The sequence below is a fragment of the Lagopus muta genome, chromosome 5 (genome assembly GCF_023343835.1).
Source record: "Lagopus muta isolate bLagMut1 chromosome 5, bLagMut1 primary, whole genome shotgun sequence".
NCBI lineage: Eukaryota > Metazoa > Chordata > Aves > Galliformes > Phasianidae > Lagopus > Lagopus muta.
In genome coordinates, this window is record NC_064437.1 from 52,041,568 (window position 1) to 52,064,471 (window position 22,904).

General features: G+C 37.1%; 1 protein-coding gene across 4 annotated transcripts in view; it reads right to left on the bottom strand.

Annotated features, from left to right (window-relative positions):
- KNDC1 (kinase non-catalytic C-lobe domain containing 1) overlaps window positions 1–18,017 on the bottom strand; it is a 57,785-nt gene extending 39,768 nt beyond the window's left edge. For 2 of the 4 annotated variants that reach the window (XM_048945834.1, XM_048945833.1), the window contains exons 1-3: window positions 17,728–18,017; window positions 13,270–13,468; window positions 11,214–11,272 (exon numbers count right to left, since the gene is read on the bottom strand). In XM_048945834.1, coding sequence (XP_048801791.1) covers window positions 11,214–11,272; window positions 13,270–13,468; window positions 17,728–17,820 — 351 coding nt within the window. In that variant the 5' untranslated portion in view covers window positions 17,821–18,017. Of the gene's footprint in view, window positions 1–5,513; window positions 5,749–11,213; window positions 11,273–13,269; window positions 13,469–17,727 lie in introns of those variants that run through there. The other 2 variants (XM_048945836.1, XM_048945837.1) reach the window with 2 other exon arrangements.
- Window positions 18,018–22,904: the final 4,887 nt, after the last annotated feature.

Below are 22,904 nucleotides of genomic sequence, written 5' to 3' on the forward strand. Positions count from 1 at the left end.
ATTAACAACTGCATAAGCATTTAGGATTATGAATAATGTCTATTTACATTTTGTATTGAGATTTCACTGAGTTTAGAAATTTAGATATTCAGCAAAACTAGAAAAGACAGACTGTAATAGAATTAATACTTCTTGTAAAATATTTTTGGAATTATAGGAAAAGAACAAGACAACTTCTGTTTTGATACTGTACTCTGACCCTTATTTTACCATACACCATTTTTCTCGCCTTTATTGAGATTGATGGAAAATATATAGATGTTTTCACCCTGTCAAAGTTCAAATCGTTTAAAGGTACCATAAGTGAAAGCTTCAGTATAAATTGCATATTTAAACAAATTCAAGTTAATGCTTAACAAAATTGCCTCTAGAAGAAAACATTTAATAATTACCTATGTTTTTTTTAAATATGCTAGCTCACTCTAAAGTGTTTTTTGTGCAAATGGAACTCGTATAGCAACATCCTTCAGCAACAAAATGAGAGGGAAATGGACCAATTATTATTTTCAATACTTTCCTTTCTTGTAGAACTCTTTTCTGCATAAACAAACTGTTTACTAGAAGACACTTTATTTAATAGTAGCTTTTTATTCTTTTGGCATTTTGAGTGCATAGACGATCCACAGAATGTGCTGGAAGCCTTAACCAGAAGGCTATCCACAAAACATACACTCTATCCTGAATTAGCAACATGTCAAAAAAGTAACATTTAAACTAATGCTACACTTGCAGTTTATCCCTTCTAGAGGCAGCAGCTTCTCAGCTTTGTCTGAAAAGTTCTCGTACAAGGCTTCTTCACAAAATAGAACAATGAAATGCAGCCACAGATCGGATTCACCTCAAACAATTAATTCCCATTTGCAATCTGCGTGTATTTCAAGTCTCCAATTGCCTTTTTATTGGTGTAACAACTAAGTGAACACTTTCAAGTCTTAACATGTTCTTTGGCAAGTGCTAGGTGATCAGTTTACATTGCAAAACATAAATAAGACGTTGCAGATGCAATCATCTAAAAAGCAGTGCTACAACTTAGAAAAGAACCAATGAAAATCTAAATGCACTTATACAGTATGACTATTTTTACTACATATTATTATGCTTTGGTTTCTTGTGATATGCTCTAGATATGTCTGAACTAAGGAAGACTTACCTAGAATGTCACTCTAATCTCACTGCCTTTTAGCCGAGGGCTGCTGATCTGTAACAGTTCAGGAAAATACTTTTCTAAAAATTCCTAATTTTTCTAAAATTTCCTAAATTTTATCCACACATCTTTTTGCATTCTGGCTTTACAGGAATTTCCACAGTTTATTGCATAACAAAGAAGTATTTCCTCATGTTTATTTTAACTCCACCTGTATATACTTCATTGTTGCCAAGTACTTTTTTCATTTATGAGGGCTGGCAAGTAATCACTGTATGGCTGCTGCTAAGAAAGGCTTTGCAGATTTCAAGCCTAATTTCTCCCTCATGGCATCTTCTTCCAGACTTGAGAATATCACTGCAAGTAATTACTTCCTTTATGAATGCTGCTTCACCATCTGCACATAGAAGTTTATTTTACAGCTAATTTTGTCAACATGGTCAATAGTCTATTCTACTAACGCTGATTAAATAAAAATATTGATGGCTTCCCATGAAGAACCACTGCAGTGTTAGAACCTCCTGAAGGTTCCTCTGCACAGAAATGGATTAGAAAAATCATGCAGTTTTTCATTTTTTCTGCTACAGCTTTCTTTGAAAAATTTTAATACATTCTTGATCTGCTGACTCGAAGACTCTGGGCAACATTTCCTGCCTTTGATAGATTTCAATTATATTGCTCAATTTATTTATTTATTTTTTACACTTCCATACACTTTTATTTTTGGCCCACACCTTTAACCTACTAGGTTTACAGTCCTTTCCAATTTATTTGAAAAATACAGTGTTAAACATTTTTTTTTTTTTTTTAAATAAAGTATACCTTTTGACTTGCTTCCTAATCTTTTCTAATCTTAGGTTGCTCTTTTTGTGTCTTTTTCAGGTCTTCTTTGGTCAGAGCATAAAATTTCTTTAAGAAACATTTGATAAGCTCACAGGAGTCTCCATATTACTTGCAAACATGTTTTAATGGCTGTTCTGGTTTTCTACATGGCTATGTAGAAAAGTTGACTGCTGTCCACAGACTAAATTTCCAGTATCTCTGGCAGTGATGAATCTGAAAAGCAATACTGTCGATCCAAAGCTACATCCAGAATAAATATGAATTTTTCAACTTTACTGCAAGATAGTTTTAAGAGGCTGTTACTCCAGTTGCTAAAGACAGACATATCTTGAGCCACTGTCAGTGACTGTTGTAAACATCCATTTTGCTTAAAGAAGTCACACAAAGAATAACATACAAGCTAGCTGACTGTTTTAAAACCAGCCTGTGTCCATGAAATTACTCTTATCTTTGATGACACAAATTACGAACATGTTTCTAACACTTCCATTTTCAGCCTCCCATAATCACAGAGATTAACACTAATGAATAGCCCCAACTGACTATTCTCCTGCAAGACTGTAGAAGTGTAATTATGACAGGCAAAGAAAAGTATTGCAGTAAAACTCCTAAAGACCTCAAAGGTTAGACAGCATATATCTTTAAAGCTTCTTAATGCAATTCTTTAAACTCTTTTTGGAACTAAGTTTCACATATCACAATTCTCCTTATGCTTTATCAGCCATTAACCTCCCTACTTTAAGTTACCCCCCATAGGTAATTCGTTTATCACTTCAGTAAACTAACCCAACTTATTCCCTTGTAGGCACAGAAACAAGGAAACCTGGGAAGCCCTTACATGAATGCTGAGCAGGCTCATTTTATCTTCCCTCAACTGCACACATGCAAGACCTTTTTCATCGTATAGCAAATGTATTATTTGCAGTCATTGAAGTTTTGTCTTAAAAAGTATACCCTTTATCTAAAACGTAAGAGAAGCTGCTTATTGATAAACCACTGAGCTAAATAGTTCAGTCACACAATCCTCTGTGGGGATATACTTATTCCACGTTTCAGAGCTAAAGAATTTAAGATGAATACTTACAGTTAAGAGCACTGTGGGCCAATAAACTCAAAGAGCTCTCCAGTTCCATTACTGTGCCATGAACCAAAGACATCAGGCTTCTAGCAAAATATTTATTACTGTATAGCAAGTGTTAATTCTTCCTTGAAATTAATCTAGGTAGATTATTCCTAGTTCTCTACAGGAAACTAGGATCTTTCATGAACTGTAGACGTAAAAAGTTGGCCAAACACTTCTGAACTTACATTATTACATAATATTTCAGCAGACAACATCCAAAGAGCATCACTGCCTCTGCTCTCAAATTTTTTTTTTTTTTTTTTTTTACTCTCTTAAAACACTGATTTTTACAGGAGCTGCATGTGACTGAAATAGCAGGTCAATAGGTAGCTCTCATAGTATGCCAGGAATGCAAACAGGAGGATAAACAAAAAAGATTTTTGTTTGTTTCTAAAAAAGATTCATAGAGAAATACTCGTTGCAGAAGTGAATCCTGCTCTCTCTTGTCAATTAGATGAGACGTATAGAAATGACTTATATAACCATGATATGACTTGAACAGTACTGCATACACAAAAAATTTCACAAGGGAAGTGCAACACATATACCATGTTCACAGATTGTTTCCTCCAAAGTGACAGCCTGATTAAATCAATATTACTAAGTAAAGCAGCAACATCTGTTGACTTTATAGTTGAGAGCAAGGAGTCTCTGACTTCATTAACTTAGTGGAAGAGCTCAGAAGCTCAAGAATCCTGGAGAAGACATATACCAACTAATAAAAAACCTGATCTAATGGTCACCTGAGAAAGCCTAAGCCACCTGCAATGCATTTTCCAGGTGTTCAGATCCTAAACTTGAAATACAAGTGATTAGTTCTCAAAGGAGCTTCCTTGAAATTCTGTAATTAAGGAGAATGACACGTAAATGGCACACATTTTTTCATAACCCTGGTATTTCTGTTGACTGAATTTAAAGCAGACAAATGAGATAACTCTATAACCATCCAACTTACAGAGCAGACTGAAGTAGTCTCAAAATTTCATCTGGAGCCTAGGAAAACTTCTGATCTGCCACCTACTTTTAAGTCAAACCTTTCAAAAATGAAGTATTTATGAATACTTTCATACAGTCATGAAAACTTTTTTTCAGCAAATGCAAATGGTTAAAAATATTTCTCATTGTTTCAGTAATCTGAAGTCTCCAGACATTAACAATAACCACGAATCTTCACAAATGACCTGAACAACCACATAAAGCATACAAAATGCAGGACAGAGGCATTTAAACATAAAGTAATGACATGGAAAGCATTCTGAAATGTGGTAAAGAGTAAATTACAGAAATAAGTAGAAAGCACAATTAAATTCTTTCATCCAGCAAGGCCACGATGGGACCACCAAAGAAATTCATTTGAATGGTTAGAATTGAAAACTAACAGATTATTCCACCAGAACTAAGGAAGACACCTTCTCAGTTACGGATGAAGCTATCAGAACTGATCGGAAGAGTTCATCTAGAAGAGGCCACAGAACAACTGATTCAAAATATTTGTGCACCTTTAAAGAGCCTAGAGTTACGACGTAGCACAAACATACTGGGAGAAAATCACATGTGCTTCTTTCTGTAGCTTTTTGTTTTTTAAGGGAACTAATCTGCAAAATCAGTCAGCATCACTCATCAGGCTGCTACAATGGTAAACTACCACACACACCAGCTGCTTTAAGATAAAACACTAGCTTAAGTAATCTTTTCCTCACAGCAACAAAATCCTCAACTAAGCAGGTCAGAAAAAAGCTTTTGTGTGAAAGAATAAATCTCCCCCAGTCATAAGGAAAACAGATAGCTTTAATAAACCCACTTATAACTACTTAATAATGAAGTAAGGAAGAGACAAAGTACTACATATTTTCATAAAATAGGTTATCTATACACAGTCATTTGTCTTCTAGAGAGATTCTTCTGCCCGTAAGACAATTCTATTGATGAAAATAAAAGCAAGCCTGAAAAGTTATGGTTCAGATTTAGAGACAATAGGCTCAAGAAGCCTGTGAGAAAAGAAATGTGCTAAGTTCGCAACTTCAGAACTAATCAACAAGCTGTAGGGGTTTTTTGGGGACATCAAGTTATACATTCTAAGAGATCCTATACATTTAAAAAGAAAAGAAATAAGAAAAAAGACAGATGACAAAAATTTTTCAACTGTTGGTCTCACATTCCTTCCTTTGGTTAGCTCTTTGTGTAAAGCAACTAAAGGGTGATATTATTCAGTGTAAAGTTCTTCATCTTTCCTTAGTTGGGTCAATGATGTAAGGGCAAGAGCAGGAGGATTTCATTTACTCTTCTATAGCACAGTAGAGGCACTCGTAACTAAATAAAAGTAATTTATTTTTGTCACTGAAGAAAAAGACAGCCTTAAATACACTCAGAAAATAGAATGATTTAGACTAAAAGAGAAGTTACCATTTGCTGATGAGAAGCCTTTTTACTGTTGGACAGAATGAGTCTCCAAAGGAGCCTATATGAAACCAATGGAAGTAGAACTCAATAAAAAGGACACTAGCTGTTTCAAAGAACTTATTTCTCCATCATATAAAAACAAAACCAAAAAAACCCTCCAGAAGAACTGGCAAAAAGTTTTCTTTTTCTTCTCAGAACTAAAGAAAGAACAGAACAGTAGTAATATCATAACATTCGAAGCCACTGCTTTAAATTACCAGAGAAGCAGCAAAGGCAAAACTTCCTTTATAACTTCCACTGTTTTGATTCAGTGGAAAGAAGACAGCTTTATAATTTAGAGAAGGACCAACAGCTGAGACCTGAGCACTAGCTCAGTAATGATCAGCTACTGAGAAATACTGCAGCACCAAACCGTCAGCTCAGTTTTCTTTAGTAGGACCAAATTATACATACACCCCAGGCCTTTCCTTATCTATTCTCTAGATTAGTAAATTTAATTTGGCTTTTTAATGCATGCATTTATATGCATATAAAATGTTTATATGAACATGGTAGATAACAATCCAACTGTCTTGACACATCTCATAGCAATAAAAGTCATGAATTTTGAAATATTTTTGAAATATCTTTAGTTCATCTTCTCTATTTGAAATAAGGTTGTTGAGACACTTGAAAGTTTTTGTTGGTTTGTTGACTAAATAGTCTATAATACACTGAAAACTTCAAGTCAACAGTTGTCACAGTTTAATAAAGAGAATGCCAGCAATCAGCCTTTACTGTTTCTGACTCCAGTCACCACTGGGATTATTGCATGCCTCACACCTGCTGTAGCAGCAAAAAGCAACAAGAAGTTCTAGCTGAGAAGATGGAAGCAGAGCTTCACTCTTCCTGGTGCCTATCCCATACTTCTCCCCTCTCCTTCCATGGTAGCACAGTATTTAAGTCAGTATCACCTTATTTCCCCCCCCAGTTTTTACACCTGAAAAAAATTTAATACTACTGCATATTGAGTCCCAGAACTACTGCATTTTATCACTTCTAAATAATGAAAGAAGTTATTAAACAGAATCATTATCCAGTCTGCTTCAGACATAGAAAAAGGCAGACTGAAAATTCACTGATTTCTATAGGTTCACTAGAACAACTGAAATTGAATAGCCATATTATTAAAAGACTATAAATGCAAGTTCATACATGGCAGACATTAGTCCCTCATCTCACTGAAAGCTCATATCTTAGAAATGTGATGCTCTGTATCAATGAACCTCTGTGTCAGACTCAATGGCAGTTTTGTGATAGTGACAAACAGCTACTTGAAACTGGTTTGAGACAGCCAATGTTTTTAACCTGAGGCAGTTTCTATTGTAGCAATGGAAATAAAACTATTAATGAAGTCACCAGTATTTAGCTATTTCTGTTGTGCCTCCCACTGGTCAAATTTCACAAGTCCTGCACTGTAGTGCCCACAGCAAAAAAAAAAAAAAAAAAAAGACATGCGACCATTTTCATTAAAAAAAAACCTTTCCTATTTAGAGAAGGGAATAGTTTACTGATGAAGTTTACACTGAAGATGAATATACATATGCTTAGCAAATTATTTAAGTACACCAATTTTAAAAGAAACATTTTTGCAACTCCATCTCTTCAAGATTTTTCTAGAACAGAAAAACCACACATTCTATACTACTCCCTACAACAGCACACTAGTAGAGTATTACATAATTTGAGACTAGCCCTTTATACTCAGACATTTATTTGTAGGTGACTTAGCTCAAGATCTAGGGAAAACTTAAAAAAAAAAAAAAAAAAGGCCAGTATTTACTATAGCATCTTTCCATCAGTGCAGGCAAATAACAGCTCAATGACATAAGAAAGCTTTTACCAAGCACAACAACATCACATATTTGCATATGTATTAAAAATAAAAGGAAAAATGATATTAAGTGTACTGTAAAATAATCCACTTCTTTAGAATTGCAGTATGGATCATAGCACTAAAAATGATCTCCTAGGAAAGGTAGAAACATTTCTCTCGTTTATCCCATTCCCCTCTCTTTTTACAGCATTAACCATTAACAGCACAGTTTCTAAGGCACAACGGTAACAGCAACAGCATGCAAGGAGATAGCAATATTACAGGAAAAGATTTAAAAGGAATAGATACCCAGGAGGTCCCAGGGAACAAAGGCACCTGTTCAGCTTTCTTTTTTATTGTGATAATACACTTTTTTCTTCTTACACCAGCAAGAAGAGGACATGATAAAACTACCCTATTAAACAGTGATCCAAGTGCTTGGCAACAATCTTTTCAAGGCCTCTGGAACCCCTCAGAGATAGCAATCCATCCTTCATCCCTTTTATTCCAGCCCCACAGGTTCAAAGAGTGACAGCACTAACAAAGTCACCAGATGCAGAGCCTGGCCACACGTCACCATTGGCCCCTTTCACAGCTACTTTCTTCTTAACGTTCTTCTCCATAAAAAGCTGGTGTTAACATCAGGTATGGAATAGAGGAGTCCTTGAGAGCTAGCTTTTACTTTCCTACTATTAACAGTAACTGAAGTTGGTGTTCTCACTTTACAAATAGAGAACAAGTCATGAAACAAAGCACAAGTCTAAAAGAAAGCATGTAAAAATAACTACAATGCTTTTCAGTTCTGTGCATTGGCCTTAGGAGCAAGCTTTATATCTCTTGCTATTTAAAATACTCACCAGAAACTGAAATTTTAAATAGTGTTGTTTCAGACACCAGAACAATAATGCATTTCAATTTGTTTCCTGTGTCTATTGCCCTGGTGTACTTGTGAGTGCCAGCTAAGTTTAGTAACTAATTAGACTGGAGTCACAACTCCATTAGAGGTCTGGATCAGTAATTCACAAAGCAGGAAACAATACATCTCTTGTTGAAATAACAGTAGCTTTATTTGAAGGACTTTTTTTTTTTTCTTTTTTTTTTTTCTTTTTTTCTTTTTTAAAGAAAAAAAAAAAAGGTTTAAAGAGGAAGAAGTCATCCAGTAGCTATACAAACTGCATTGTATACTTCCATTTTCAAAGCCACAAAATGGGTCATATTTGAATTAAGTGATACCTCTGGCTGACATGACTATTTTAAATCAATTGAGCTTTGACACCAGACTAGTAGCAATCAAAGATCACCAAAAACACAATCTGTGGTTCCAATACTAATTCTCTCCTTATACTGACATTGAATAGTTTCAATATAAACACTAGTACACTTTGTTGACAACAGAAAGCGAACAGCCACAGAAACGTTCCTTCAACAAAAAAACTAAGACCATTACCAAGGAAGAAGCACTAACAAAAGATTTCATGCCTCTACAGGCACCTATAGAAGGTGCAGCTTATTTGTATAGAGCAATTGAATCTTACAATACCAAGAAAGCAAAATCACAGAGGGTTTCCTCGCAGACATGTATGCACACACCAATGCCATTCCACTACTGCATAATAGAAGATTACAACTAAGGATGAAGGAATAGACAAATGTATCAATACTGTTGAAAAACAGAGGAAAGTTTAAGTATTAGCAGCAAGAAAGAAACAATTACCTTGGAAGTATCACAGTAGTTTATAATCTTGTAAATGTAACTTAAAGATCAGACTTACCTCCTATCTTAGAAACTACTAAAGCAAATTGAGGTCAGTGTAGATTCCAGCCAAAATCTGATCAGGTCCTACGTATTTTAAAAAGAACCAAAGCTACAAGCAACAACAGGTAAAGCTTTGAGAATTCCATGAATACTCAGCATCCCCTGGCTGACAAGAGGCACAATTCCCAGATACGCCTCCACCTCAAAGGAGAAAAAGAGTGATTTGTCAGCCTTCTGTACCACCGTGGATCGCTGAACGGAAAACAGCTGAGGCAACAGGTCAGGCTTGTAGCACTGTTCTCTTGCTTTGCCTTGCAAGGTTCCTCAACTTGTTAGATAAAGAAATAGGGAAAGGAACAGAAATCAGTATACCCAGCCCTTCCCCCCATTTCACTGCAGAAAAGAGCACGATGACATTGCTTCTCATCCAGTTGAATGCATACCTTCAGGTACTTTCATCAGCCTTTGCAAAGAAAGTAAAAGGGTCAATGTTCAGAGCCACTCCTGACTCAAAGAACCTTCACTGACCGTGTAATTGTTGCTTGCACTGTACTTGGTTTTAGGAATCACCAAAGTCTTAACAGGCTCCTAAGAACTACCATATGAGAAGATTCAAATAATAAACCTGTATGCAGAGGAGTTTTATACAAGATGAATATAGTGGCCTTGTATATCAGACACAACTAAAATTTCAGGTCACTTTGTATTCCTAGTCTTCCCAGATCCCCGTTTCACTTTGACCTGTGTCTCTTCTTCAGTGTGTTTGTTATATTCATACCAGAGTTCAGCAACTCCTAGAGACAGAAAAAGGGCAAAAAGTATGCAAGCTCTTGAAGATTGAATCTTCAAAGTGTCTGTCTCAGGTCCTACAGGCTTCTTGAGGAGCAAGGTACAGAGAACATTTATTTTAGCGGATTTTTTAACTGCAGCAGAATTATAACAAAAAACCAGAAATATAATCTCCCTTGGACCACGCTTCAGAACTTCCTTTCCTCAGTTACAAAACACTATTCTATTTTCCATAAAGCTGGCTTCCTCCGAGAAGCCCTCTGTCATCAGATTCCCAGTGTCAGTAACTCAGAAAATCCCAGCTTGGGGATCAAGCAGGATACTGAGCACAAAAAGTTTCAATACAACTCTGATGATGTATATAACTACATTCAAAAAGCACAGCAACAGAGAAGAACACTGCATTCCTAAACTTCCAAGCCTGTGCAATTTCACATTCTCTCTCTCTACTACTCTCATGTCACCCCCCCCATCTTAATCATTCTCATCTTACTTGCAGTACTATGTAATTCATTTTACCCTTTCCCCCTCAGGGAATACAAAGGGAAATAAAAATGACTATGAAAAAGAAAACTACTAATGGTAGAAGGTTCTTGTGTAGTACCATGTACAAAGTAGACTCAATTATTTTATATACTGAATGACGATAATTCAAGTGCTTTAATCTGTAAGATGTTCTATCTAAAAAACATGCTAGGAAAAAAAAGTGTACAAAAAAACAACAGATACTGCTAAGCAAGCAAGCACTCTTCCAGTATGCAATGAGATGGTTGATTTGGGAGGCTAATGAATTAGTATAAACACTTTAAATCTAATTTAATTTAACAATGTAGAGCATTTATGCAGTGCAAAGCAACAGATAGTCATTTGCTTCTTCATTAAACCAAAGATAATATTGCTGATTACCCTTCCATGAATTATTTTACTGAGGAAGATAGCAAACACATTTTATATTTAGTCATAAAAGTTCATGGCTAGTCCCCAAACAAGCAAAAATAATGAATGAAGGACACCAGTGAATGTAACATAGGACCAGCTGTGGTTAAAGGCTGTGTTATTCAGTCAAAATAGATTCTCACATTTTAACAGTTAGTGAACAAATGCTTATACAGAAAACTAATACAGAATTTTAAGTATACCTTTCAATACTACAAACGACACGGCATGCTCCTAAAGAAGCACAATTTCCCATTCATAATCTTAAAATGTTTTAAGATTGTACACCAAGAATTCTGAGCATTTAGTGCAGTGAAAATAATGAAGAAGTTAAATACAACTATTTTACAGAAATTTATGAACTTGCCTCAAAAGTGTTACCGGTGATATCAAATTCTGGTGGAACAAAGGCACCTTCTGGATCATCTTTGAAAGGAAAAGAAAATGTATTGGATTAGAAATTAGTAGTTGTGCTTGTATGAAAAACATACTAATTTGAGTTTGTACCATAAAACTTGTATTACTATTTGATATACAGGAAACAACAGCATTTTGGTTCACTCACCGCCAGTCTACAAAGAACTTGTTATCTGTTTCCAGTACTGCAAGTAAAGTGTTATTTGCAAACTTTCTACCAGAAGATACTATACCTTTTCAACCATGAAACAAAATAGATAAAACACCCCATAGAGATTTATTTAACACATTTAACCACTTCTGGCATGTCTTCAGACCTTTATGCTTGGACCAAGTTATCATCTAAGTAGGTATGAATCAGCTATGGCTTGTATTTGGTTAACCGGACATTTTCATTTTGTAGTTTCCACTGCAGACCTGGGTTCAAGCAGCAAAAGCAAAGTCAAAAGCTAACTTCCTTCTCTTTCATGGGCCAAGACATAGTTAATTATTGTAATATATGGAGGAAGTACATTCCTCATGCGGGTGCTGCCTAGCAGAGAACTAAGCTACTGCAGGAAGCACTGCAGGCTGAAGAAGGAAGAAAGGAACTTCCTATGAGAAACTGAAATTACTGCTGCATACAAGCATACATGTAACATCACAGTCTGTTGATAATTTCTCAACAGGGATTAAAAACAGCACACACACACACATCACACACTCATCACAGTTTTAGCTCTAATATAACTTTTGTGTCTGTACTTCAGAAGCGAGATGCATATTGTGAAGACAGTAACCTCAGATCCATGGTGTAAGACTTGTTTGACATTTACAAATGGCAGCTACCTTTGTTTCCTTCTTTCAAGGGAACAGTTTGAAGGCTGTACAAATGTATAGTTTTTAATAATCAGTAACGCTCTCTGTATCCCTTAACCATAGTGTTTAAAATAGAGATTTGTCTGATTTGAACAGACAAGAAGATATCAGAGCCCTTGGCAGAATATCCTACTGGATGTTTGTCACTTTCCTTAGCACAGAACCTGCACTCTGTAAAAGCAGAGGTGACAGGCTGTTCATTTTCTCTCACTGGCAAGGAACTCCAGAGGTCATCATTTTCTTCTGGAAGAATAAATGCATAAGTAACAGCTATGAGAAACCAAGAAAAGACAGTTTCCAGAAGGGCCTTATCTAGCAAACAGTATTTTAACAAAGTAACAACAAGATTTGAGGGAAAGGGTAAGAGAAAGACTCAAGGACACAGGGGAGAGTTGGGGTGGGAGAGGGGGGGTGGAAAAGAACATACGCTTTTTTTTTTCCCCAATCATTCCTAGGAAAAACACAATTTTAAGAACTCGGGGAAAAAAAAAAAATCATTTCCTTAGAGATTAATATGACATGAGAGAACAAAATATTTGTACATCACCTGCATTATACAGGAATTCCCATAATCACACATCTTAAATACTTGAATAGGGCAAATTCCTGGATCAGTTGTTTGCCAGCTATTCAATTAGACTAAAACTTTTATGAAGAAATCAATTTTTCTTTCCCAGCTGCAAGCAAAAATATTAGAGGAGTCTTTAATCCACTGGATTTATCCCCTGCAATAAGTCTTTCATACATATCCCCTTATGAATATAAAGCCAGCTTTTCTCCCTATCCAAACTTCAAGTTAAGTCAAGTTACTTAAAACAAAGGAAACCAATTCCATGCAAACAAGGACATGGCATGCAGATACACTGACAAAAAAACCTATGTAGGACATGGAGATACATTAAACTAACCTGGACAAGTCTTAAAGTAACTATGATGAGTCTTCTATCCAAACTCATACAAGTCTTTATTGATCAATCACAAACCGAGCACACAGTTTCGTGCAGATCTCTATACCTAAATAAGTATTTTTTTTCTTCTTCTTTATTTTAATTTTAAGTCTTCAGAATAGACTAGAATGCTTTACTACAGACTCTCACTATGAGTTCCCGTAGTTTTAAAACAAATTGCCTGGAAACACAAATACTTACCACTGAGTTGTTCCATGAAGCATACATTGCCATTGGTGTTAAAAGCCAGAGTGTCAGGAGTGATGCAAAGAGTCTGGAAGATTGCAGAATGGGCAATGCTCTTCAGAGAATGGCAACACTCCAGGCAAACTGCCCAAATATCTTGCTCTTTAAGACAGCTATCTCGCAGTGACAAAATATCAGCAAGGGACACATTCTCCTGCCAAGACATGAATTCATAAATTACTCCACATTTCATGACATTACTTTTGGTATCATAGATTACATTTGACACAAGTGACTACAAGTAATATTTCCAGCAAGTTCTGAGACTTTTCAGGACACTGATTAACACCCCAAGAAACATAAAATTCTCTATGCTGCTTTTAACACAAGTCTCCAAGAAGCACAGTTAATCCAAACAAAGGTATCACAGTACATTAACATCAAAAATAGACTTACTATAGGAATTATGTAAGTTACATAAACACTGCATCAAAGTTAAGGAAACAGACCATTCAGAGGTAAAAGCAGAGAAATGAAATTAAAACATTTTGTTTAACACATGCCTTCCTTAGACTCTCCCAGGTGGTTTTCAATAAACTCCTTTTAAATTCCCTTCACAGTGAAAATTTCCCTACCAGTGAAAAAGTACCCTCTAAACTGGCCTGTCTTATAAATGATGCTGTTATGAAGTGTAGTGGTGTAGATCATTTAATAAATCCTCAAAAGTCCAACATGCTGTAGGAAAAGTGTTCTTAGACATAAAAACCAAGCATTTCAGTTGTCCACTATTCCCAGTGCTCTTAGGATCAAGACAGTTCAGAGAGTTAGTTTCTAAGCTATTGTTCTAAAACATTAAATCACCTTCCCTTCACCATACGCTTACAGCAAGGACATTAAGACTAAAGACCACACTTTCTGAAAGATAGTAAGCATAACTTGAATTAAAGATGCAACCAAATATTACTTGACATATAGAAAGGAAAGTATCTCAATGTCAGCCAAACAGAATGCAAACTGAATTGTAGTGGTTTGAACTTTTAAGCATGGGAAGCTTGAAAAACAGAGCTATAACTGACATTATGTACCTCATTATTGGAAAACATCAGGATTTCTATTATTATTTACTGACAGAGAAAGTTTGTTGACACATTCTTCAGAGGAAGAAGTACTCCATTCATAATATCCTTTAAAAAAGGACCAATCCTAAAACCAAAATTTATTTTGCTTTTAGACTAAAGCAATAACAACTTAATAATTAAGTTATGCTTAACAACTGAGGGAAAAAAAAAAACAAGTAGGAAATGAATCATGCTTACTATTATTTGGCAACTGTAACTTTTATTTTCAATATTGAAGTTTTCACCAGCCTAAAGATGTATTAATTCGCTAATAGAAGAATTAGTGCAGTGCCATCAACGCTCACCCAGCTCAGTCCAACACAACACAGAAGAGCAAAAGCTGTTACAGCTCAGGTACACGAGAAAGACAATCTCATTTTCTCTGTGCTGTCCTCAGCATTGTATGTGTAATGCTGCCATTGGATTTTGAGGATGGATAAGAAAACTTTGCATGTTTTTATGGGGAATTCCTTTCAAGCATGAAAGGCAGCACAGAGGTTCCTAAATTTGAAAACACAAACATATGAAAAGGAGCTGGCCATAAAACATCAAGTTTTGAAGATGACCATGCTGGTAGATGAGGACAGATTTGGGAAAGAAAGACAGACTGCTTGTTCTAGCACAATGTAATTTTTTGATCAAAGCAATGAGCCAGTTATTTTAATTCTTTTAGGACCATAGAGCTAAACAACTATGTGACATGATGGCATTTATCAAAGCTGCAAAGAATATTTCATTAGATGCAAAATCATTGTGTCCATCACATGCATATGGAGACAAAAGGCTCAGTTTACAGACACTATAAGAAATAAACATAGCCTGTAAAGTTTGGAAGAATCTCCATATTAATTTGCATTCACAACCAGGACTTGATAGAACTTCTTTTGAGTCAAGCGCGAGTTGAGTTCTTGAGCTGATACCAATCACTAGTAGCAATATCTATGCTTAAAGCCACAAAACCATCTTTGTACTGAGGTGCAAATGAAAGAAGATGATCTCATGCCAGATAAATTTATCTTCTTTCCAGGGAAAGGGAAAGTTTTGTTTAAAAAAAAAAAAAAAAAAAAAAAAAAAAAAAAAAAAAAAGAAAAGAAAAAAAGAAAAAAAAAAAAGGCCTAAGAATGCTGAATTCATATTCAGTAGCTTCTTTCAGCAATGGACAGACTGATAAAGATTAAAAAAAAAAAAAAAACCCAAAAAAAAAACAAACCAAAGAAAGACAACAAACAACAACAAAAGCTACACAGTAAACCTTTCCTTCAAAGGGCACAAAGCTATTTACTTCATGGAAACGCTGCATTTCTCAAATGACCACAATGAACAACCTTAGCTACCAAAGTTGCTACTGCAGCACAGCAACAACCTTTCAGAGAATGAAGCATTGAAAATATTGAGACATATGTTTACTTAGTTTCCCTAATCAAAGCTATGCAGAAACAAGTTTTCACTGAGGAAAAATAAACAAATATTTTTTCAGAACGTAACTCAGCGTCTTCTAGCAAGTTGAAGCTTCTAGCAAGCCATAACTGCAATATTTTGGTCTATGGAAAATCTACAGGAAAACTTACCACTGTTACAGACACCTTTCCTCACTTGTCTCATTATCAGGAAAAGGTACTTGCAAAAGACATTATTGTATTATAACTATGAAAAGTTAATAGGTTAAATAATCATACTTCAATTCACCACTTTAGTTCACAGTTTTCCCTTGTATTTTCTTCAAAAGTATAATGCAGTGCACTAGCATATGCAAAAAAGCAGAGAGAAAACAAAGAAAACAAATTGGACACAGACAACATCTTAAAAATTTTAAATGAAATATTAAGGAGTTTCATATAAAGGAAGTCCCAGCCAGGAAAGACATTTTAAATACACTGTCACCACCAGTATTTCCTACTCATCTGCCCAGGCACTTTCCTGCTTTGCACACTGAATGCTGTAAACCACATACACCACAGTTCCCACTCAATGACTAAGCATCTAGGAGTACTTCAGGTGCCAGAAGACTGTGAATGCAGAGTTCTGTTATCAAGATATCAACACTCTGTTCTAGAATCATGGAAAACATGGTAAACGTAATTCATTAAATTAATCAGAGCTGAAGAAAAACATTTTGTTGCCTGCATAAGTCAGTTGAATACTCTTCAAAGGGGTCCCTTTAAGAAAAAAGTTCTCTAATCACCAGGTGATAGGTGATCATTCTCTCAACAAGAATATTTGAAAACATTAAAGTGTTTGGAAAAACTAAACAGAAGGGACTGATGGGAATCCACAATCACAGACTGCATCGAGAGAAATGGGCTCAGGTCTTCCTCACATAGAAGAAAGAACAGATCTTCTTCCACTTCTAGCTTTTAAGTGAACCTGTAAAGAGGAGGCCACTGCCAGCTTCCTTTTGTATTTGGCATGGACCAGCCTGAGAAGGCCTACACCGAGCGCTAAGATGAGGAAGAGTATCCAAATGAGTGATGAACACAAACCCTAGATCAAGATCAGAAGAGTTGGGTCAGATTCTACCAGAAGCATGAAACTGCTGAGCCAGGAGTTGACTTATGGAGTCTGTGGGGACTTCTCATTTCAAACACCTCTACATCCTGATTCAGTTGGGGTTCTTGAAACACCAAAAGAGAGCTTTATAAGGTTCATTCTGGGAAACAAGCCACTCATATATGGCTTACCAAAGTTTCACTTCCAAGTTTAATCAACTTACCCAAACATTCAGGAACACTTCACATGAAAGGATACAGAAAGCAAAGTGAGAGCAAACAAACAAACAAGTGCAAAACCGAGCACACCCACGCAAAGCTGACTGCAGAACCAGCTACAGGTAGTTCAGCACAATAAAGAAACAGATGCAATAGCTTTTTACACATTTTTTTATTCCCTCCTGACAAAGATGTTTTTACACAGGGCAGTAAGAAATGGCTGTACAAGGACCAAGTTGGTGCTATACTTTTACCCTTTTAAGAAATCACCCTTGATCGATTACTACAAAGAAACACACTTCATAACTGCTGCTAGTGCACAGCCACACCAGGAGCCAGAAACGAGACGCCCCATCCTCGAGCACCATGACTTTGCTGTTGTATGGAGCAGGGGGAGGGGATGGGCCAAGCCCAACTTGGGAGCTGAGATAACGGGGCGAAGGAGCCCCGGGCTCGCGCCAGAGCAGAACGGCTGTGTCACCGCGGCCTGGCCGCTGCCGGCGTGCTGGGCTACCGCCGGGCTCCGCTGGGGCTGCCCGCCGTGCCGCGGCGCAGGCAGGGGCCGGGGCTACCGGGGCCCGAGGCCGCCTCACCTCGGATGCCCGCAGGGACTGCCGCACCGGCTCCGTCCCCGCACCTGCCACACTCACCTCGTCCTCCAGCAACGTCGGCAGGGGCTCGAAGTCGTAGCAGTTCACCTCCTCCGCCTCCTCATAAAACCCATCCTCCGCAGCAGGCTCCATTCCGCCCGGAGAGAGAGCGGAGGCTTCACACCCTCAGCCCCCGCCGACGGCTCATCCCCACGCCCGCCTGCAAGCGACCCCCGCGGCGCCAAGCACACCCGCCTGCTTTAACCCCTTCGCCTCCCGGCGGGGCCCGACCGCGAGGCGCCCCCTGCGGCCCGTAGCCGCCTCCCGCCTAAGCCCTCGGCTGGGGCAGCGCTGCCATGGCAACGCGGCCCGCCGCCGCCTCGCCCGTGCCGCGCTGCCTCGCTGCGGCGGCTCCCGCCCTCCCGCGGCGCCGAGCGCAGCCCGCCCCGGGGCGTCCTCTGCGAGCGCCTGGCGGGAGGGCGGCGGCGTTGCGATGGCCCTGATGGGCGCGCCGGCGCAGTGCTGAGCCCCGCGGTAGCCCCGTTCAGCGTGAACTCGACTATCTTCCAGGATAGGGCATATCGTGCACATAAGCACAAACAAAAAATCTGATTTTTCCTTCTGATCATCCGCTTTAGTTCATTAGCCCGAACATTTTGCTATCCATAGGACCTAAGATAATTGTATTAATATTCATCAAGCAAAGCAAGGGTTTATGTTCTGGCTTGTAGGCAATTCTTGAAAAAAATTAATTATTAAACTATACTCTGACAATCACTGTGAAACAAACACAGATACTTTTAACTGCTCCATGAAAGTCATCCTGATGCATCTGTAAGATTTCTTCCAGTTAAATATTAGTTGGACATATCCCACAGTTACGGCATGCTACTTGGCAAAAAACACAAGCCTAAGCAGATTGGAATCTTTCATGTACATGGACTAGATGATCTAAGAGACCTTTTCCAACCTCAATGATTCTGTGATTCTCTGTCATCTTCTTACTAACATGTTGAACTAAAGTGATGGATACAAAAAGTTCTTGCTGACAAATGTTTTTAATGTACATAGTCACCTTTTAGTATGTACTTTTGTACTACACCTTTTAGTATGTAATTTGATAACTTGCATTTTTAATTCTGAACAAATATTAGAGAATGGGAAACAGTGAACTCCTGGTGCTTCTGAAAATAAAGTCCAATCTGACCTGAAGAAGGGCACTGTTTCACTTACAGAAAGTCTATAAAATGTGTTTGATTAGCACATTTTGCCATACCATTCTCCTCAGATAGCATGGTCTACCCAAGAAGAGTTGCAAATTCTGTACACTTGTGGACTGGAGTCTTAACTGCATTGTAAAGAAAAATATATGAGAAATGTTTCCAGTATGTGAACTAGGTCTATGAGCTACATTCATCTGTAAATACCTCTTACATCTGCACCCCATTACAGTCCCCACTTGAGCAATCATAAACATTTCCATGAAATGATAGTTTAAGTCAAACCTATGGGTGCTGTATGGAAATTCACATGCCACTTTTGAAAAGATAGTAGTTTTATGTTAGAAAATCACTCGCTAAAAGCAATTAGGACATTTCCCTGCAAGGTTAGCACTCATGTTCAGACACGTGCCCTGTGTTAGTTGAACCTGGGGCTCAATTCTTGGGTATTTTTTGCCAGAGTAAATGACTAAGTGCATTCAAGTGACCTGAGATGCTTGAGACCTGGTCTCCTGGTTACCCTGAATAACTTACTTTCTCTACTGAGGTACCAGTTATACCAAGTGGAGTATGTATGGAGTGGAAAGCAAAAGGAAATAAACATAGAGGGAGTGAAAGAAACTGCATTTCAGGAGATAAACAGGAATAAACACAGAATTCCTCTATAGATCAAAAGTTGCAGAGAATTCAGCCTTATCACAAGTGCTTTGACAGGCAGGACAGAACAGTCACTGGAACTGATGTGGTTTCATAGATTTTTCCAAAAAAGCTGTGATAATAAATCTCAGATCTCATCAGTAGTTCTGTTTTGTTTCCTCCTTGGCCTCCTGGTTGAGACAGCTGTCAGAAAAGTCAATGTAACTTCTTTGATACATTCATGTAACTCAGTTCTCATACTAGAATATTCGATCTTAGCATCTGCGATTGATATTCATGGGGATTGTTGGAGGACATGTAACACTCTATGGTTCAACATTAGAACAAAAAAAAAGCATTTAGATGAAGCTGTCAGTTTGTCTGCAATCATATTTTCCTTTATTTCCTTTCCATACTATTACTTAAGAACATTAAAGTTTGTAAAAATTCTCTGTACAGTAGCAGTAGGCATTCTTTGAAAGATGTTTTGATGGATGTTGACTATCTGTGGAAATAATCTTCTGAGTCTAAGGTTAGCTGAACATGCAAGTGAATATCATATTAAAAAAGGAAATATATAGAACATCATTCAGGTTCTCAATGGTGAGGGATCTCAAAAGGCAGAACTAAAAACATTATTGTGCACTGATAATACTCTTTTGCCTGAAAAGCAGTAAGAAATGTTAGCATAGATTAAAGGAACCAAGGGGAGATTTTATTATCCTGTGTTTAGATTCTGAACATGAACTGGATCTCTTCATAAGAATTACAGCAGGAATCATGACTTTTAGATATGTTACTTTATAGTAGATTAGAGATGAAAAAAGCACTATACAAATGTAAACTTGAGGTATATTGTAGCTGTTATACGTGAGAAAATACGTGACAAAAAGTTCACTTAATCACCATAAAGTTTTTTGTTGTAGATCTGACGTGTGATCATAGGCAATACAGAGAGACTGGACCAAATATGTCAGATTTCTATCTTCTTGCAGCTTTAGAGTGCTCCCCTTAAGCTGTGTTGAATTTGTGGTAAATGCAGTTAGGACAGTTCTCTAATTTTCTAATAGGTTGTGTCTGCAGCAGAGTAGCTGTGTAGGTTTCTGTTTCTGCTAGCAGTCAATAGCAGATACCAGAGAAAAGAGTATAAACAAGTAGCCATATACGTCTGCTCTTCCAGTACAGTCTTGGACAGTCACACTTTTGATGTGATGGCATCTGTTGGCTTAAGAGGCCTGGAATACTTTTGTTCAGTGACTTTGTTCATTCACTCTTTGAGTCTGTGTATTTTTTACTATCTCCCATGTCCTACTGTGAAATTCTTCAGCTTACCTGTGCAATGTATGAAGTTAAGTCTTTGTTTCAGTTGATATCCCTGATTTATTGTATTGGAAAAACTGGAGGATAGGCTCCCTATTTATCATCTCTATATCATCCTTGATACTACACTGTTGTTTTTCTCTCTTAGATACATCTTTTCAGGTTGAAATGTCCCGGACTTGTTGCTCACTGACAGAATAGAAATTATCCCATGGCTTTGATCATGCACTTCACATACTTTTTAGAATTGTTTCATTATGCAATTAAAAATTGTGGAAGAGAAGGCTGGGATCCAAATGAATGAATGAATAAATGAGCAAATGAATAAAAGAATGAAGTGATATGTAAATGAAGGAAATAATGATTCTTGAAAGCTTTTTGAAAATGATGTATTAATGACCTGCGAAGTAAGGATTTCGCTTAAATGTGATTAACGGATTTAGTTATGAGAGTCACTCCTTTTATTTCCAGGTATCTGGATTCATGATGTGTTTTCCAAAAATGATTCAATGAGCACTAGTCACTGAGAATAAATCTGTGGGAACTCAGAGGGTTACTGCCAGCACCTCTGTCTCAACAATCTAAACACCAGACACAAGAGAAAGGATATTGTATAGGGTACTGCTGTTATGCTGCTTTGTGCTACTGGTGATATCTTACATGTTGCTTCTTAAGCTTTTTCTTTTCATTATAGCACTTTGGTTATTCTTCTTTATAGATTATATAATCATAATTGACTATAAAAAATTCAGAGTACTAGCTTCATAGATGAAAGGTACACATTTGTTACACTATAATTAAATTTTGCATTCTAATTTTAAGAGTTTTTGTTTAATGGAAGTCTGCCTGAAGGCTGTCATTTCAATTCAGTTTGGATGAGACTGTGGGAACTGAAGGATTGCAGTGAAAAGAATTTGTTCTTGTGTGTGTACAAGATAGTCTTTTCAATTGTTTGGCTTTTGTTAATCAGAGATCCCTTTAATGCCACAGGCTTTAATACCTTTAGTCTATGAAACTACTGTTCTTCGTTTAGCAGTTATATGTATTTCAAGACAGGGAAAAGCTTTCTGCCAGTTGCCAGCTGCTGCTGTCTTTATGCGTTGCTGCTACTGTAAAACTTGAAGGTACTCAGAGGTAAAGGCACTGAGACACTGCAATTTTTAAACCAGGCCCATTGCTTCCACTAATTGTATATAGGTGTAAATCTGCTTCCTGCAGTGGTAGGTTAATTTGTATTCCCCACACTTCAATCTTACAAAGGCAGTAGAGATTGGCATTCAGAAAAGCAAAATTAACACCTCTTCCAATATACCTGAAGAGGACTGGACAACTACATATATAGACTACATACTGAAGTGGAAATCCACATATAGACATTCACTTTTCTTGGGGTTAAACAGTAGAAATGTGAACTCCAGAATCATCACGCACAGTCTTTGGTCATTATAGGCACCTGTCACATCATTCTTTTCAGAAATGTTTCTAACACTGTAGCACCCACAAGCTATGAATCTTCTGATTTCCAGCCTGCATTTATACTTAATCATTTTTGTTCTGAGATTCTCTTTTAGCTTTTAATCTCAGTTCCTATTTCTTTCCAGATTACATTACGCATACATCTGTTTTCTTGTCTTTGACTTTGTTTTCCTCTTTTCCTAACAGTTCATTTTCTTAAAACTGTTCTGGTTATGACTGCTTTTCTATTGCATTATACTTTTATAGCTTTATAGTACTGATAAACCTTAATTTTATAATTTCCTCAGGTGTTTGGGAGATCTGATCTTTTCAGTAGAGTCCTCTAACATATGCCTTCTTTGTGTATATTGGTGTATTTCTTTATGGAGTATTGTGCAGTTTTTTTCATCTTCATGATTTTTTCACATGTTCCCTGCCTAAGGAATTTGATTTCATTGTGTCTTCTCTCAATAGCAGTTTCATTTGTCCTCATTTGAAAGACTATCAGAAGATTCTTCTCTCTTCTCCATGGGACATTTTTCAATCATCTATTATGCTCACCTGATATGAACTGCAACTGCATCTCTTATTCCTCCATTCTCTATT